General features: G+C 51.6%; 1 protein-coding gene across 1 annotated transcript in view; it reads left to right on the top strand.

Annotated features, from left to right (window-relative positions):
- cdc42bpaa (CDC42 binding protein kinase alpha (DMPK-like) a) overlaps positions 1-17,500 on the top strand; it is a 100,503-nt gene that overhangs the window by 37,070 nt on the left and 45,933 nt on the right. The window contains exons 2-5 of the mRNA XM_036549281.1: positions 753-844; positions 8,321-8,404; positions 9,340-9,435; positions 10,477-10,625. Coding sequence (XP_036405174.1) covers positions 753-844; positions 8,321-8,404; positions 9,340-9,435; positions 10,477-10,625 — 421 coding nt within the window. The remainder of the gene's footprint in view (positions 1-752; positions 845-8,320; positions 8,405-9,339; positions 9,436-10,476; positions 10,626-17,500) is intronic.

The following is a 17,500-nucleotide window of genomic DNA, read 5'->3' as shown; positions in this document are numbered from 1 at the left end:
GGCCATTTCCCTCATCGCTGTGATTGGTTGATATTTCACTCATTTGTTGCTTCACACTTCTGCCTTGTGGAGCTCCGCCCCTTTTCTAATCTAAATAACCTATGAGAATCATCCCAGCTTTGACCGCCGCCCACCGGAGATGAGTGACAGCCCGCAGGCAGAAGCGCTCTCATAAATGCCAGTCACCCTGTTTATGGACCCCGGTTCTCCTGCTACACTCATGGTGTGGTCCGGGATGAAGATTACAGATGATCCCCCTCCGTAACCGCAACCCCCTTCACCCCCTGCCCCTTCAAACTGTTTGATAGGCCACATGTTGAAATGATTGGTGGTGTCTTTGCTTGTTTAATAATCCCTTTGTGTCCTGTCTTCTTCCCCTGCCTTCCCATCTTTCTCCTTATTCCACCCTCCGTCCCCCTCTGTACCTCCCTGTCTCTCCCTCTCTCATTGTCCCTCCCCTTCTTTCTCCCTCCCTCTCTCTCTGTCCCTCTGCCTCTTTCTCCCTCCTTCTCTCTCTCTGTCCCTCCTACTTCTGTTCCTCTTCTCTCTCCCTGCCCCCCCGTCTCTCTGTCCCACCCCTCTTTCTCCCTCTCCCTCCCTCTCTGTCCCTCCCATGTCTGTTCCTCCTCTCCTTCTCTGTCCCTTCCACCTTCCCTCTCTCTCTGTCCCTCCCTCTCTCTGCTCTCCCCCCCCCCCCCCATTACCTGTCCCTCCCTCCCTCTCCCTCTGTCCCTCCCCCTCTCTCTCCGTAGCCAAACCCTTCGCCTCGAAAGTGAAGCAGATGAGGCTCCACAAGGAGGACTTCGAGATCCTGAAGGTGATTGGCCGCGGAGCGTTCGGAGAGGTAAGCGTCGATGTTCGACCTCACAGCGCCTTTTCCCCCCGGACCGTAAGAATACAGACCGCAAGCCAAAGAGCGAACACGCACCACATCCACCCCAGTCCCGCGGGCTGTCCTGTTTCCCATGTGGACAAGCCTCACCTCGCATGCTTCCCGCATGACGCAACTTTATGTAAACGGACGCCATTGTTCTGTGTCGGCCGTCATTCGAAGGAATAAAAAATACAAACAGCCGGGACTGTGAGGTTGCTGCAGGGGCCGGAGGGCGTATGAATCATAGAAGAGTTATGTCAGCGTGCGAGCTCGCCGGCGTAGGGAGAACATGGGATTAAGCCGCTTTAGACGGGAGGAGGAGACGCCAGAACCCCATAATATTCGGTTCCACGCATAACAGGGTTAGCGCCTCATTCCTGGCCTGGGAGGTAGGAGCGCGGCCCTGTGGAAAAGAGCTGAGGGGCGGCAGTGTAGCATAGCGGTAAAGAGCAGGACTTGTAGCCGGAAGGTTGCCGGTTTGATCCCCACTGAGGCACTGCTGCTGTACCCTTGGGCAAGGTACTTATCCCAGAATTGCCTCAGTAAATATATCCAGCTGTATAAAGGGGTAACATGTAGAAATTGTAACCTATGTAAGTTGCTTTGAATGAGAGCGTTTGCTAAATGACGATAATGTCATGTAATGTTTACCTGCATACTCTTGCTGGTGTCCGTTTCACTGTTGGGCGAAATGACAGTTGGCTGTACTGTATTTTGGGTGTTGCTCAGGTGGCATTCCTCATTCACACAGAGCTGGCTTGTTCTGGCATAGGCCCCGCCCCTGTGGCTGTGCTCCCTCGGTGCTCTCCTTCGACTGGCTGTCGTCCCAGGAGACGCTGGCGAGGAGGGCCTTTTGCACCGCCCCCTAGTGACCAACTGACCAACCGGGGACCAGCACGGGGAGACACCAATGGGAGCGCAGCTGTTGCAAGCCATAATCTGGAGCTTCAGTTAACCTGGCAGCTGCTCTGCATTTAGACACATTTACTAGCATGGCCACACAAGTCTACGGTGTAGCCAAAACCAAACATATATACGCACTCACATAGATATCTCTTCGTTTGTCTCAGTGTGGTTGTTGTCCAATTCTCTCACACTCTTTCTTGCACGCTCCCTCTCTTTCTCTTGTCTGTGTCTCTTTAGCTGTTATCCCGTTCCCGTTCTCTTTCTCAAAATCAAATTCAAATCCCGCTCTCTCTCTCTCCCCCTGTGGTTCTGAGTCAATATCTGTCTCTCTTTATCTCTCTGTGGTTGTGCCATGTTTTTTTTCTCTCTTTCTCCTCTCCTAGCTCCCTCCCTTCCTCTCTCTCTCTCTCTCTCTCTCTCTCTCTGTCTCTCCCTCTCCCTCCCGCCCTCCCTGGCTCTCTCTTTCTCTGTCTCCTTGCCTCCCTCCATCTCTCTCTCTCTGTGGTTGTTGTGTCATTATCTCTCTCCCTCTCTTTATTTCCGTGCGGTTGTCGTGTCATTATCTCCCATTCCGTCTTTCAGCGCTGGCTCCTTCTCTCTCTGCTCTTTCCTCCGCTCGTCTTCTGCGGCTCTTTCAGTGCCTGCTCTTTTAATTAGTTTATTTCAGGTCGTGTCCTCTCTCTCATAATGGGGGGGGGGGGGGTGTTTTACATTTGCCCCTGTCGGAACACAGCGGGGTCTTTTGTTGGAGCGTTTGAAGGGTCAGACGTCCATCCTTCCTCCCCACATCAGTGCCGGTAACTGCAGGTAGTTGGAAACTTGTGGAGGCTGCGGTCTGTGTTCTCACCCGGTGATGTCACCAAGATTCATTACACACGAATGTAAAGATGGCCGACTGCCAAGTTGCTCTCCCCATGCTTTATTTACATAAGATTGCAGTTCGGAGAAGTATGATCAAATTATAATGTTTGAATGCTAATGGAGGCTTCACTCCAGAAACTGATTAAATAGTGATGATTAAGTAAGAGCAGATGAGCCTTTTAAATTAGGCCAATTTGCCGGTTTATATAAATTTGATTTGAATGTGTTTCATGAGACAAAAGCAGACAATGTATGGAGATATATCTGTAACAGTCTTTTCTTTACTCCAGTTAACTTCTCTTGAAAGAAAATAGCTGTCTCTCCTTTTTGAATGTTGCCTCCACTATAATTCGGAATCATTTTCCAGTACAGTGAATTTAAATGAAGTTTCCTTCATGGAGCTTGCTCTTCTATTTTTAAAATCAATTCGGTAAATTATAAATATCAATTCGCTTAAAATAACAGGTTTCATATTGAACAGCAGCAGGTAACTGTACATGTCCTCCACAGAATGGGCCAAAATCAAGGAAGTGTTAACTTTTTAACGTGAAATTTGGAAAAAAAAAACTACAACACCTTGATTAAATGGCTTATATTCATGAGAAAATGTCTACCCTCTTATTTTCTACTCATACGTAACCTCCACCATAATATTCCCTTGACATTTTAGCTAAAGATGATGTACAGTGTAGCCGAAATGAATTCTGCGGCAATTGTCATCTTCCGAAGAGCTGACTATATGACATCATGGCCGAATTCGAAGCGGGTATTAGATTTAGGAAGAGCCACCTTGGAATATCAATCACTTGAGTGTCTGCTTTCCTGAGGGTTTTTTTTTAAAACCTCCCCAGATGAAGCCGGAATTAAAGTGCACATCCGTACCCTAACCTCCGTACCACACGGGGCCTCGTTGTTGGGTTTATAGAACCAAGCGCATGGTGCGCTGTAGTATAGTCTGCTCTGACCGTGTGTCCTTCTTCTGGGTGACACCGTAGAGGGGTTTGCTTGTAGAATTTGCGGTTCAGCCTTCTGGTTTCAAAAGTCTGACCATTTTCATGGCCCGAGCAGTAACTGCAATAAAAAGGCAGACCTGCAGTCTTCGAGTTGGTAGACCGTCAGCCGCGAGTCAAAAAAAAAAACAAGGGTCATGGACTGTGTAAAGGAACTCAGAAAGTTGGAGCGCAACTCCCCGAAGAATCTGCACTCTTGAAGTATCGTAAAATCTCTTTCCATATTTATTTATTTTGAAAGGCCAGAGCGCTAACATTTTTTCGCTCGCGTCCTTTTCCTCGGAGCGCTCAGCATGGCCGTAAATCAGGCCTAACCGAAGCAGGTGATGTTTATCAGCGGTTTTTGCGACTCCCCGCACAATGAAGGCCTCTGTTGCTCCGGCCTGAGAAAAATGCAAGTAATATATTTGTCTGGGAGAATCGGCTGCTTTTGGCGGGCGTGGGACTGGTGGCCTCATGGCTTTGCCATTGCGTGGCAGGGTGACGAGGGTGACGCAACTTATCTGATCGAGTCTAATGTGAGAATCAAGTCTAGAGCAAAGAAGTGTCTGTAGGTCTGCGTCATGGCAGTGCAGGGGAGTTCTGCTTAAGGTCACGATCCCTGACCAGGGGGTTCTAGCTTTCCTCCACACGTTTGTGCGCGGTTACGTTCTTGAATCGGTGTCATGAAACACATTGGGACGAGTGGGTTTTAGGTGCGCCCCTAGCAGAAAGTTAAAAAGGATTGGGAAGCCAGGAAAACTTTGGGAAAACGGGGAAACGGCAGTGATAATGCATGATCGATCCCTCCCCCCACCCACCTCCGTCGGCCTCTCAGCACCGGGCGAAAAATGGCACAGGCCCGCGATGTTAGCACTCCGCTGATGAACGGGGGGCTTCCGCGGAGCCGATCGGGAACGGCGGTGCCAGCTCCGAGGACAGCGCGATCCCTGCCAGGGTCACGTGGAGAGAGGGAGCGGAGCCCTTTTGATTCGCATTCAGGCTTTTTTATTTTTCCACCGCCCCTCCGTGACGACCCGCAAACAGCTGAACCCCAGCCAGCCGCGGCTCGAGCCTCGCGCCGAGATTTTCGACATCTCGGATTCCAGCGACCTCCCGGCCAATCACGGGAGGGCTCCTCGCCTCCCCCCCAGCCCGAAGATCTCCGCGACTTCCACCGTCTGCGTACGATGGCGGCGGTCACGTGACGTTTTGAGAATCTCCGCTCTGGCCCTGCAAGATGCAGCGCTTGCGTTTCGGTGGCGTCAGAATCCTCCTGTTGCTGAGTGTTTTACTGCACTCTGCTGAGGGCTGGGCTCACAGTTGTCAGTGTGCTTCCTCTTATACATATGTTTTTAATTCTTATTCTTATCTTAGTACAAGGAATCAAAAACATATTTTCAGGCAGACCCTTTTCCCTAGCTTCAAAAAAAAAATTCCAATGAAAGTACAGTAAAATATAAGAGTTACTGTTAGCGTTATTGTGCAGACTGCCCATTCAACTGTCTTATCACACTAAGTAGTTTGTCTAAATGAATTTGACAGATAAATATTGCATTTTATTTTATGTTTAGACTGTAATACATGAACGGTGAACATTTGAGAACAGACCGGCCTCCACGCTCCACACCACAAGCACTGGAAGCTTCCTAGTGCATTTCTCTCATCAGCACTTCACAACCCATTTAACATGTAACCAGTTGGAATAGAATTATAAATGCTTGGCAGGTCCGATCAGACATTTTCCATGGGTTTTTGTTTTCCAAAACAGCCAGACAAAGAAAACCACCAGTGCATTTCTCAAGTAAAACAGAGGGCGTAATGTTGGTTGGATGTAATGTATCAAGTATCAAGCATCTCTTACCTAAAGGTGTTTGACTTCATGTGTGTTTGAAGCATGCGGCAGCTAAATTCAAAGCGAAATAAATGATCAGTCATTTTCATGTAAGCGGGGAGTAGCTGGAATACCCCTAAAGCTTATTAATCAGCCATTATGTGTTCTGACAGCACTTAATAACAATATTCTGAGTCATTTACAAATGCCTTCTCCAAGTTTGCTGCCTCAAGTTAAGTAAACACAATTTCGTAATCAAAGAAAACACAGTCAGGCACCACTTTCCATTGTCCTTTGTTGCAAAATGGAACATTCTGCAGTGTACAGTGGGAGTTGTAGTTTATTAGCGGGCAAATTTATCACCGTGTTGACAGAACACTACAGATTACCTTAACGTGATGAGGCTAGTGAGGGAGAAGGTATGCATCTTCAGGTCGTGCCCGTGTTGACAGAAACAATTTGCTCTTCATCCAAGCGCTTTGCATAGACAGCTGACCGCTGACTCATTTTAAAACGAGTTATTCCACAAAGCTGGGATGCTTAGGGTGAGGCTACCCATTGGTTCGGGGTCATGTGGAGCCCGAGAAATGCAGAAACATTGCTCTATCAGTATGAAACAGTGTATCGTCACAAATTAAGTTACGAGTTTAATGGGTGGAAATCAATCATGCTGTTTGGCTTGGAGGCCTCGGGACAGGGGAAGGCGGCTGGGTTCAGTCAGCGTTGTGCGTGGCTGTCTGCGGTGCTTACAGCCTCTGGATGTTTTGGTCTCTGTACGGATGCGCTGACACAGTATCTGGCTCAGCTCGTGTGCATTTATCGGTGGAAGTCGCCACTTTGACGAGTTCGGGCAAATGCCCTCAGTTGCGAAACGCAGATCGCCCCAAAGCCCTCAGTATGCAATATATTTCATCTTCGGTGCAGAGCGGTACTGGCGTGTAGCAAAGGGCGAGAGCAGTCACCATGCAAGGCTCCTTGGCGTCGTGGTCAAAGCCGCATGTTTGGTACCCCGTAGATCGGGGTTCGAGGCCGGGTGGGGTGACTGCTCTCGCCCTTCGTTACATGGCGTTTGCAGAACGTGCCCGTTTATTTATTCATGGTGGAACGGCGGGCGCATCGGCGGGCGCATCGATTAAAATTCTGGATTTGATGCTGGGAAATTCTGATGGTTCCATCTCAGTAATGTACGAGAACATTGTTCTGCTCTTTTTCTTCGTGTTGGGAAAAGTACTTTTTTTTTTTTAAACATTCATTTAGCTGTTCTTTGTTGTTCCTGGAAGCCATTGCCTTCGGTTCCCTAATATGGCAGCCCCACACAGAAAGATGCTGTAATATCACTGTGAGGCTCTACTTAGAATTTACTCTACAGAATGTGTGTTTCGCTCAGGGGTAAATAGGTTGTGTTGGTCCAGGAGAGACAGAACGTTATTCCAAAAAGAGACCAGTTTTAACCTGCCCTCTCTTCTTAGCTGGCTCAGGTTTAAAAAAAAAAAAGGAACATTTAAAAAACAAGAGGAAAAGTTCCTGGCTAGAGATGGCACTTCCAAGTGCTCCATAAACACTGTGATAGGAGGGGGGCGTATCGCCCTGTGGAACTGCACAAATATTGTTTTAAACTTTTAATTCTCGCTCTGCTACGGCGGCGCAGTACCGGCCCCGTTACTTGGAAGTGAAAAGGGCCGCGAGTGATGTTTGAGGGGTGAGGTGAGTGTTTGCCGACGGGCAAACCGCCTCAGGTTTGCAGAACTGCCTATTGGGTTACTTATTTGCATGTGAGGTGCGTCCAGATCGAGGGGGAACTCGGGGCATGCCTGTGTTTGTCATGTATTTACTGGACTGAGTATGTACTGAAATGATACACTGAAGCCTTCCACAAGGGTGCAGTGGCGGTAATCCCCCAGGGACTTGAACCGACAACCATCCGGGTACAGATTTACCTTTCAGCCTCCTCTGCCGGCTCTTAAGTGGACGTCGAGTGTTGCTGAAGCTGTATATATAAGAAGAGTGTCTCGGTGCTGTCCGTGCGCTCTGAGCCCTGGGGTGGCTCGCGATTGATGCGTTTTGGCGGCGTTCCCCCTCCCCGGCCCCGCCGCCTCGGCGCACTCCTGGCTCGTCCGGCACCTCTTGGCGAGGCGGGTCGATACGGACCCTCCCCGTGACTTCTCATCGCGGTGCGGGCGGCTCGAAGCACACGTCAGTCACCGTTCCTCGCCCCATTATTCGGACAGAGAAAACAAACAATTAGAGCGATCTCGTTCGCTCTGACGTTCCCTGACAGAACGAAGAGATTACTCCTCCCTTGATGTTCGCCCTCTGCCCCCGTCTCGTTCCCCTGGCCTCCTCTGGTCAGTCGGTCGGCCCCGTACGTGCGGATCTCCGGGAAAAATGTAGCTTCTTTGAACTCGGTAATTGCGTTTATCGGCTGATTTCAGAGGAAGCTAATGGGCGTTTGCGATGACATCATCGGCCAGCTGACCTCGCCCTTCTGGTTTGAAGTCAAATTTCCTCAGATTGTTGCCGCAGGGGGAGAGAAGGCCGCTGTGAGAACGTCGGACCTGAAAAACCACCTGTTCAGCCAACCTATTTAAAAAAAAATAGGTCAGGCCTGGCTGTGGTTTCTTGTGGACAAGCCCTGAAGAAATCGCTGCAAACTTTAAATTTACATCCCCATTGTTAGCCAGTACAATGGTATCACATTTCCCCATTACAGTCTCAGAATATGCCAGTGAAGGCGTGCACTTCAGGTCTTGAGGGGGGGTTGGGGGGGGGGGGGGGGGGTTGATTGTACCTCTGAGTTTCTGCGCCAGCGCCCTCTTCCTGTCCTGCCTGACCTGACCTTTGACCTTTGTGACGCAGGTCGCCGTGGTGAAGGTGAAGAACGCAGACAAGGTGTTCGCCATGAAGATCCTCAACAAGTGGGAGATGCTGAAGAGAGCCGAGGTACAGGACAAACACCACTGATCCTCACCCACGCTCTCAGCCTGGGCCTGCGTTGTTACACTGAACTATATGAACACTGAACTGGGCCGTTCATGCCCCAGAGGGCGTTTAGGATGTATGTCAGATTTTATTCAATACCTCATCGATTTATCTTTTCTTTAATTGTTTGTAATAGCATGCTGATAAAAGCTTTAGCCCCGTTCACACTGCCACGCGTAGAATGTAGAATCTACCAGCGAGGGCAACCATACACAATGTAAATTAACACCTTTTACCACCGTCACCAGAGTGCAGCGTCAAGCTGCTTATCCCGCTGATGTAAATGAGGTATTAGTGGTGCTTGCATTGATTTCACAGTCAGGCTGGGGTATATGGAGGTAGATAGAGCTGTATCAGTTAAGAAGAAGAACCTCTAACTGGAAACTCCTACCTCTATATTTCAGATATGTGAGTATTTCAGATGTTACGGCTGGTATACTGTGTTCAGTGCCCCCTCACTCAGGCCGCTGACGGGTTGGACGTGGTTGCCTTTCGCTAATGGGCTCGTCCCTTTTAACAGCACGCTCATACGGCCATTCGCACTGCTGTCACGGGGAAAGCACGCTTCAGCTTTCGCTCCCTGGCAGCAGAAACACGCGAACGGCTTCGGGACGACGCATATTTCACAGCCCGCCAGCTGAGATATTTGTGACAGGCGTGAGGAACGGGGCTTTTATGTTAGGCTCAGGGCTGACAGGAAGGGTGGAATCACTTACAGCGGAGCTGACAAGGACCCGGCGGTCTGACACGCTCTACACAAACATGTTCCGTGTTACTTACAGTGCCGTGTTCAAACGTTGGTTCTGTTTGTTTTGGTTTTCCTGTGCAATGGAAGAGACAGTGCATCTGAGCAGGGAGCGAGGGGTTGTGATGTTGCGGCTTGTCTGTGCCCTCAGACGGCGTGCTTCCGGGAGGAGCGGGACGTGCTGGTGAACGGGGACAGCCAGTGGATCACCACCCTGCACTACGCCTTCCAGGACGACAATTACCTGGTGAGTCAGAGAGCAGCTGGCATGCCCGTCTTTGTGTGGGACTCACCCCCCCCCCCCCCCCCCCCCCTCCATGCCCAACGCTGCTTCCCCCTTCCCAGCTTCCAGGACTCGCACAGACCCCCCCCCCCCCCACCCCCGTGGAGGGAATATCGCTGCAAAACCTAATCCACCTGCGTGGGCGAATGTGTTCTCTCCTCCCCCTCTTGTCCCAGATGGAAGGGGGGGGGGGGGGCGCGCGCCTGGGAAAGGGACACAGCCATCAAAGGGACCGTCCCGGCCCCCCGTTTCGGAAACGCCACTTTATCTGGGGAGCACATCTGTCTGTGATGGATGGATGGCGTTCCCCGGTCCCCGTTCCCATGCCGTGGGGTGTGTGAGAGCGCGCGCCTGTGTGTATGTGTGTGTGTCTGCTCCCATTCCCTGTAATGGAAAAACCTGCGAAAGACTGATAACTTTGGGCTGGGCCGCTATCTGCCTTGGAAAAACCTGCCGTTGCCATGGCGTCTTTCCGCAGTTAAAAAACGCACATTTTTTATTTCGCGAAGCTTTGCTGAAAGGCAGTTAGTGAATTGGCATCGACTAGTGCAGGGATTACAGTACAGTGAGTGCAAACAGGCTTGGTCTTTGAGTCGGAGACCAGATTGTAAAGCCTCTTCGCCCGCAATGCCACAGTTAAATGCAAAAGCAAGGCCCAGAATCAGCAGAACTGCAGTGCTGGCCCTTTGCTTTCGGTAGGTATTTAAATAAGCAAGTGCGGCTTTTAAGCCTATTAAATATTATCGTTTTAGCACTAATTTCAGTTTCAGAATCAACATAAAGTGTCCAGTATTTAAATGAGCAAGTGTGGCTAGTTTTAAGCCTGTAAAATATCATCAGTCTAGCACTGAATAATTAATAGTTAATAAAACCAATATCAGCATAAAGTGTGCAAGCAAGGCAGTCCTGACCTTAAGTGTAATGCATTTGACGGACATGGGGGGTGTTTCTGAGCTGCGTCTGTGTGGCCTCCGCTCACTCCCACCTGTCCCCCCCCCCCCGCAGTACCTGGTGATGGATTACTACGTGGGAGGTGACCTGCTGACCCTGCTCAGCAAGTTCGAGGACCGCCTGCCCGAGGACATGGCGCGCTTCTACCTGGCCGAGATGGTGCTGGCCATCGACTCCGTACACCAGCTGCACTATGTCCACAGGTGAGAGGCGCCACGCCGGGCAGAGGGGATGATGGGAAGGCAGCCGGCGGGAGGGAGGGAGAGACGGGGAGGAGTTTGTCCACTGAATATGTGACTACGTGGAGTAATGCTCTCAGCAGTGGGCGGTGAGACGGGCGTTTGGAGACGCCGCATTACACTCCAGCTCAGACAAATTAGCGGGGCAAACGAACACTCCGGTAATATTCGCGCCCCCGAGAGGATCCGCCGCCCAGCCCCTTTTCCGGAATTCCAGAACGAAGCGGAACGGGCTGATTGGACGGTGATTCTGCCAGCGCTGTGGGAACTGGCGTGGGGCGGCGCGGCGGGATGTGGCCCGCGGCGGCCGATTCCTTAATGAGAGACGACTGCGGCGAACACCCCCGGCAGCTGCCCGGCCTGCACCGAGAGGCCTTCACATGTGGCTCCGGCGGGATCGATCCGATACAGCGCCGCCGGGCTGATCCTGGCCTCGTAATTGCATGCTCTTTTTCGGGGTGCTGTGCGGGGTGGGGTTTGGGTTTGGGTTTGGGTTTGGGTTTGGGTTTGGGGGTGGGGGTGGGGGGGTGGGGGGGCGTTTGTCCCTTCGGCCCTGTTTTGCTGGGACGGTAATGACAGGTTGGGCTTGCAGCGGCCTCCCCCGCCCGTGAGAGAGATCGCTGCAGTCGGTTTTGCGGAGGGTGGGGACAGCGTCGACCACTCCCTCGCAAACCCCCAGACACCCATCTCTGGAGATGTGCACACACACACACACACACACACACACACACACACACACACACACACACACACACACACGGACACGCACACATACACGACTCCTTCAAAGCCCAGCTTTGTGCTGTTTTTGTTTGTGAGTGGAGCTCCTCAGCCAGTGCCACTGAGGCTGGTCTCTCCTCAGAGCTGAGACTCGATGACCCAGCAAGGGGAGGGACGCCATTGTCCCTGTGAGTGGAGCAGGAACAGGGCTGAGTTTGCCAGCCTGCGGGCTTCCTGTGGGCCCCACCCCCCTGCCTCTGCCGCTAATACCCCCTCCACCCTGTGCGGGGGTGGCACAGGGAACTTACAGAACTCCGACCCCAGCCCAGCCCAGACCCCCCATCCACATACGCTCTGCCCTGACGACCAACCCCAGATCAGTGCAAGCTCTTTCCACATAAGGGCTGGGGTGAGGGTTATTTTGGGAACGCTGATCCTGTGCTAGCTGCTGGGGGCAGGCAGGACCCAGAGCCAGCCCCCCTCGCTTGTTTGTGGTGATCATGATAATCGTAAGGCAGGGAAGGCATGGCTAGCTGTGTGTCGAGTGTCAAGAGCAGTGGATTTTAGCCTCCGAGGAGCTGAAGTTGATTGCTTTCCCCTCTCACACATTGAGCAAAATTTTACTGAGAACCATGTTGTGGGTTTCCTGTTTTGATAGTGGTGTCTTCCTTGCGCCTAGATTATAATAGAATTTCCATCCTCTAACTTAGCAGAACTCTACTGCTGAGCTATGAAGAAATGTAAAAGATACAGTATATACTGGCATTTTAGGAAAACCAGGCAAACACTTATGACTGGGGGAGTGATAGATTTATCCTAAATGAGAACAGATTCTTCAGTTACCTCAGAAAAATCGTTAACTGTTGAATCAGAAATCAGAAAAATGATTGAAGGTATTCCTTGAAAAGGAAGAACATAGCAGTAACCTTCGCAGGACAAGTATGTTTAAATCTAGGCATTTCACTTGGAGTGACCCACATAGCCAGACTGTAGATGGTCTGGGCTGTTAACCCGTGGAGGCATTTCACCACACGTTCCCTTTTCGAAGGGAACAGTGCGGTCCCTCGGCCTCGGTGCCCTCTGAGACCGGTGGAGGAGTTCGGTAAGCGAACCCCATCGACCCACAACATCTGCTCAGCCAGTGTGAATTCCGCCCGCGTTCCACAGCGCGCTCTCATTGCTCACGGGTTCAGAGGTAAGTGTCAGGGCAGGGACGGCGGGCTCGCCGCTGATAAAGAGGTGCGGCTAATCCTCGGAGCTGTCGGCGGCGATTACGCTGGGGGGGGCTTTCGCGTCTCCACACCCCCGCCCCTGCCTCCCCCCCCCGGGTGTTAAGAGGAGCGCTCCGGCGGCAGATACTGCCACATCTGTCTCCAATGTTACGCTGGGAGAGCCCTCCCCGCCCCTCCCCCCAGCAAGCCTGCTACAGTGGAGGGTTTTATTGGCTCCTAGCTCTATACGCAAAACTCTTACGTGCTGTTTGAAGTCGGGACGGAGAACCACGCCGCCAGATGAACTGAACTCGATACGCTGTGTAACAGGGGTACGAGAAGGGCGCGGAGCCCGGGTCGGCAGCCCAACAACCAGGGCATTCTGGGTTTGATTCTCATTACATTGCATTACATTGTTGCTATTTAGCAGATGCCCTTATCCACAGTGACTTACATAGGCTGATTTTTTTGTTACATGTTAATCATTTATATAGCTGGATATTTACAGAGGCATTTCTGTTATTCGGTTAAGTACATGGCCCAAGGGTACAGCAGCAGTGCCCGAGTGGGGAATCAAACCAACAGCATTTCGGTTACAAGCCCTGCTCCCTACCACTATGCTACACTGCCGCCCCATTGCAATTCTCAAATAAGAAGCTACTCTTGCACCCCTCAGGGAGGCACATTGCAATTGGTTGAAAAGAGAATGCCTAACTGTAGGAGCGGATTGGATATTAAATATGAATAGCCTCTGGGTATGGCTGACTGCTTGGCAAATGGATAGTGTTACGTCACCAATATCCTGCCAGTGGGTGTTACCAATGATAATATTTCAGTCTGCAACCACATTGACCACAATCTGATATTCTGTCATTAGTCACAGTATCCTGGAGTACCAGTTGTGACACGACCATGTGGCGAACACAGTACTGTGAACAAGATGGCATTCCGAATGTGGCAGTACTCTGGCCCTGTTTGCTGTTTGTCCCTGTGTGTGTGTGTGTGTGTCTGTCTCTGTGTGTGTGTGTGTGTGTGTGTCTGTGTGTGTGGGGAGGGGGGGATTGGTGTATTTGCAACCGCCAGATTTATATCTGAACAGAAGTGTGGCGCACATTCATTGGAAAAGCTGCAGCCTCCCAGAAATGAGACACGTCTGGGCTACAGTCTACTCCCCAGAGGGCCCGCGGTACCTGTCTGCTTGCGAATGCCATCACCGGCGGAATATTAAAGCTCGTTTTCAAGGGGACGGCTCATCCAGAATATTCCATTCAAATTCCTGTCTGGGGACGCTCTGAATTTTTCCCCGCGTATAAACACGGTCAGTTCTGAGGAGGCTGTCATCGCTTCGGAGATGCGGGTGGGCATGTTGGCGTCAAGATTAGTGTACACGAGGAAAAAAAAAAAAGGCATGAAGCCTGCACACGAAAATATTTGCTCCCAAAAATATTTATTCAGACCGTTTTCTTAAGTAGGACATCGTTTCGGTGGCCTATTTGTTGAAATGGCGTAAGTAGATGGTTTTTGGGAGCAGAGTTTGGGCTTGCTGTCTCCACTCCGCTGGCGATGGCCTGTCTGCGGTCTGGTGGGTCTTTTCGTTGTATACACAACATAAGGAGTGCAGGTGGAAAACCACAAAGCTGTCCAGGGTGAAAGTGCAAGGTGAATGAATCCACTCTTTCTGAATGGTTGGATTCTCCATTCAGACAACCCTGAGCAGTATCAGAGAGCATGTCTGTGTGTTTTTATCACTATTCCTCCATTGGCTTCTGAGCCTGGTTCTCTGCGTTTTTCATAATTTGCCGTTGCAGCGGTCATTGTAGGCCTAGAAGTTAGGTTTTTTGGGGTACCAGTAAACACTATTTCATCCACCGTGAGTCCCTCCGAGTGTTACTGCCTTTATGGCGGTCATCTCACAGGAAAGATTACACCGTTACATTACATAACACACCTTTAGCAGCCGCTCTTATCCAGAGCAACTTCCAGCACAAGAGAACATAAGTGTATCTGCCCATGTCATACGAGCAACAGTGACAGACCAGGTTAGCGACACTCCCACACCAGCAAGCCCACGCACAACACCATTCCAGTATCAGTGTCCAGGGTGGTGAACTTGGCCGGTGACTCTCAGTCCGTGCCCACAAACATGTCTGTGATTGCATATCGGCCCACACCTCCTGAAATGGCAGCGTGTCACTCTATAGACACGTGGAAGCCGAGTCGAGCAGAGATACGACCACGAACGGTGCTTTTGTTGCAGTGCGAGAGGCCCGGCAGGGACAAGGCCAAACGAGGACCAGGCTCTGCGTTAGATTAGCCAGGGGGGGGGGGGGTATATGGGAACGACGTGATGGATTATTACGCATTAGAACACTGGCAACAAGGAGACATCTTTGTGAGTCCGGTAAAGCTGACTTGAATAGGGATTGGGTTTTTATTCGACTGTAAAACGAGTCTTGCTCCTTTATTTGGTAAATGCCCTTGTTCTGGGGTTCCTCTGGGTGTTTTATGGATGTACTAATGCGGAGAGAGACACGTGCGCGTCATGTTGAGAATATCAGAGGCCCTCCGTCGGCTTTTTAACTGATGCAGTGCCCGTGTGATGTTTGTGCTGCTCTGAGTCCTTTGACAGAATGCGGAGGCATTTTGCACTGACAGCTGACTATCTGAGGCAGCCATTGGGACCCCCCCCCCCGCATTGTGTCACCTCATTGTCACCTCCGCCGCCGAAGGTGGCCGTCATCTGTCTCTGAGGAGACCGAGGCCGGAGAACATTGACTGGCAATTGTGTCGTCTTTGTCTTAATGTGGAATATAGAAGGCTTTTCCTGACTCTAAAGCTGACGTGAGAGCCTCCATCGGAAAACCTAGATGCTTGAAATTTACTTGTATGGGGTTTTGGAGAGAAGCAGTTTTTGTAATTTATATTCAGGGTTCATATCATGGTCCTGGTATGGAAGCACCTCTAGAATTACTGCTGGCTGGTCTGAAACACATGCTGAGAAAATGCCTCTTGCTCTGTAAGAATGTGTGTGTGTGTGTGTGTGTGGTAGTCTGCGTGTCTGTGCATGAGATCATGTCTGTCTGTGTGTGGGTGGGTGTGTGCATGTTTCTTCGTGGTTGTTGTGTGTTCAAAGGTATGTGTGTGTGGACCTGCATGTGTGTGTATGTCTGTGTCTTGTGTGTTGTACTTGTATGCCTGTGCGTGTTTTTTGTGGTCTGGATGTCATGTGGTCAGGCATGTGTGTGTGTGCATGTACGATTATGTGTGCTTGTGAGTGTGTCTGTGTTTCTGCATGTGTGTGTGCTCATATGTCTGTGTGTGTTGTACTTGTGTGTGTGTTGTACATGTACGCATATGTGTGTCAGCATGTGCATGTGCATGTGCTTGTGTGTGTGTGTGTGTGAGCATGTGCTTGTGTACATGAGTGTTTTTACATCTTTGTGTGTCTGTGTCTGTGTATGTGTGTGTCCAGTCCAGTCCAGTCCAGTCCCCGCATTGGCAGAAGCTGTGATCTTATCCCTGCTGCTGTCACTCTCTCTGCCATTTTCTGCTGCTCTTTTTGGACTAAAATGATCGCGTGCTGCGCAGCAGGTCACAGCTGCATGCCCCCGACCCCCCCACCGGGCGTCAGAGGAATGCGTGGAGGTGGGCGTGGCCCAGCGTCCCTGGCCTGGAATGCCAGGATTGCCCCCCCCCCCCCCCCCTCTCCTTTTCCAAAGAACGAGGAGGTCCCGCAGTCCTCCGGCTCCAGCCTGTAGCCCCCAGGCCTCTCTGCGGGACGGAGTTCCGGAGCCTTCCGCTCCCCCGGCCAACCCATCCATCAGCCAGATGGTGCCGCGGGGAGGGCCTCTGCGAATTCCTGGGGCCTCTGACGTCGGGGGGGGCGCGTGTTGGAGCGAGCGCGTCAGGGGGAAACGCGTCAGGGGGGAGTACGTTGGAGTGGGCGCGTCGGGGGTTTTAGGAAACGGCAGCGTTTGATCCAGGCGAAAACGCAGATGCCTGTCCAGCGGCAGGGCCCGTGGGGTCCATGCGGGGCTCACGGCCCCCACAGCGTTTGTTCAGCACTTTGCCGGAGCTAAAGCGAGAGCTTAAACAAACAGCCACATGAGAGGTGGAGGTGTGGCGACCGGGGAGTGGGGTGGGGGGGGGGGGGCATTGTGGGTAATGATGGGGCTCCCTGCAAAAGCACTGGTTGTTTGGCGCGCGCGGGTGTGTGTGTGCGCTTGTTTGCATGTGTGCGTGAGTGTGTGTGTGCGTGTGTGCGCGCGCGCATGTGTTGGGGGGGGGGGGCTGTTGCTGGAGCTCTTCCACTCTGAGCCAGTGCGTTGTGTAACACTCTTTAATATTGATTCAGGTGCAGCACTGTTTGTGGTCTGATCAAGTGCAGAGGAAAGAAAAGAGTTTGGACACATTTAACATTAATGCTTTAAAGTGTCGAGGATGACACATGTCCCATCCCCCCCACCCCCCCCTTACATGCGCCCACACACACTCACACACCGAGGTGTGCACTCACACACATGGGCCGCAGGGTCAGATCCGTTTTAGAGGACTTCTCAATGGCCCATCCGGCGTCACAGCCAGACACGCCCAGTGAGGGGGAAGGCGCATCTGTTCCCCGCTGAAACCGCGCACCCCTGACACTGCGTTTGCATTCACTTATTGATCACCCAGCCACGCGTGCGTCCAGCTATCGATCTCCCCCTCCCCAGGGTCTCGGTGACTCCTGCCGACACAACAAAGACGCTCTGAGTGCGAAACGGGCTCCAGGCGGCCCCGGGCACGCGCCCCCTCACCCTTGAATCTCACGAGTAAACGGCGCGTTGCCTCCAATTATCGCCGCTGAGGGAGCATATGGCGTCCAATTGCGGAGGCATGTGTGCGCGGATGGTGTTAATCCAACGTAGC

This window comes from Megalops cyprinoides, chromosome 17 (genome assembly GCF_013368585.1).
Source record: "Megalops cyprinoides isolate fMegCyp1 chromosome 17, fMegCyp1.pri, whole genome shotgun sequence".
NCBI classification, from domain to species: domain Eukaryota; kingdom Metazoa; phylum Chordata; class Actinopteri; order Elopiformes; family Megalopidae; genus Megalops; species Megalops cyprinoides.
The sequence above is the reverse complement of the archived record's forward strand: the minus strand, read 5'-3'. Positions and strand labels throughout refer to the sequence as shown.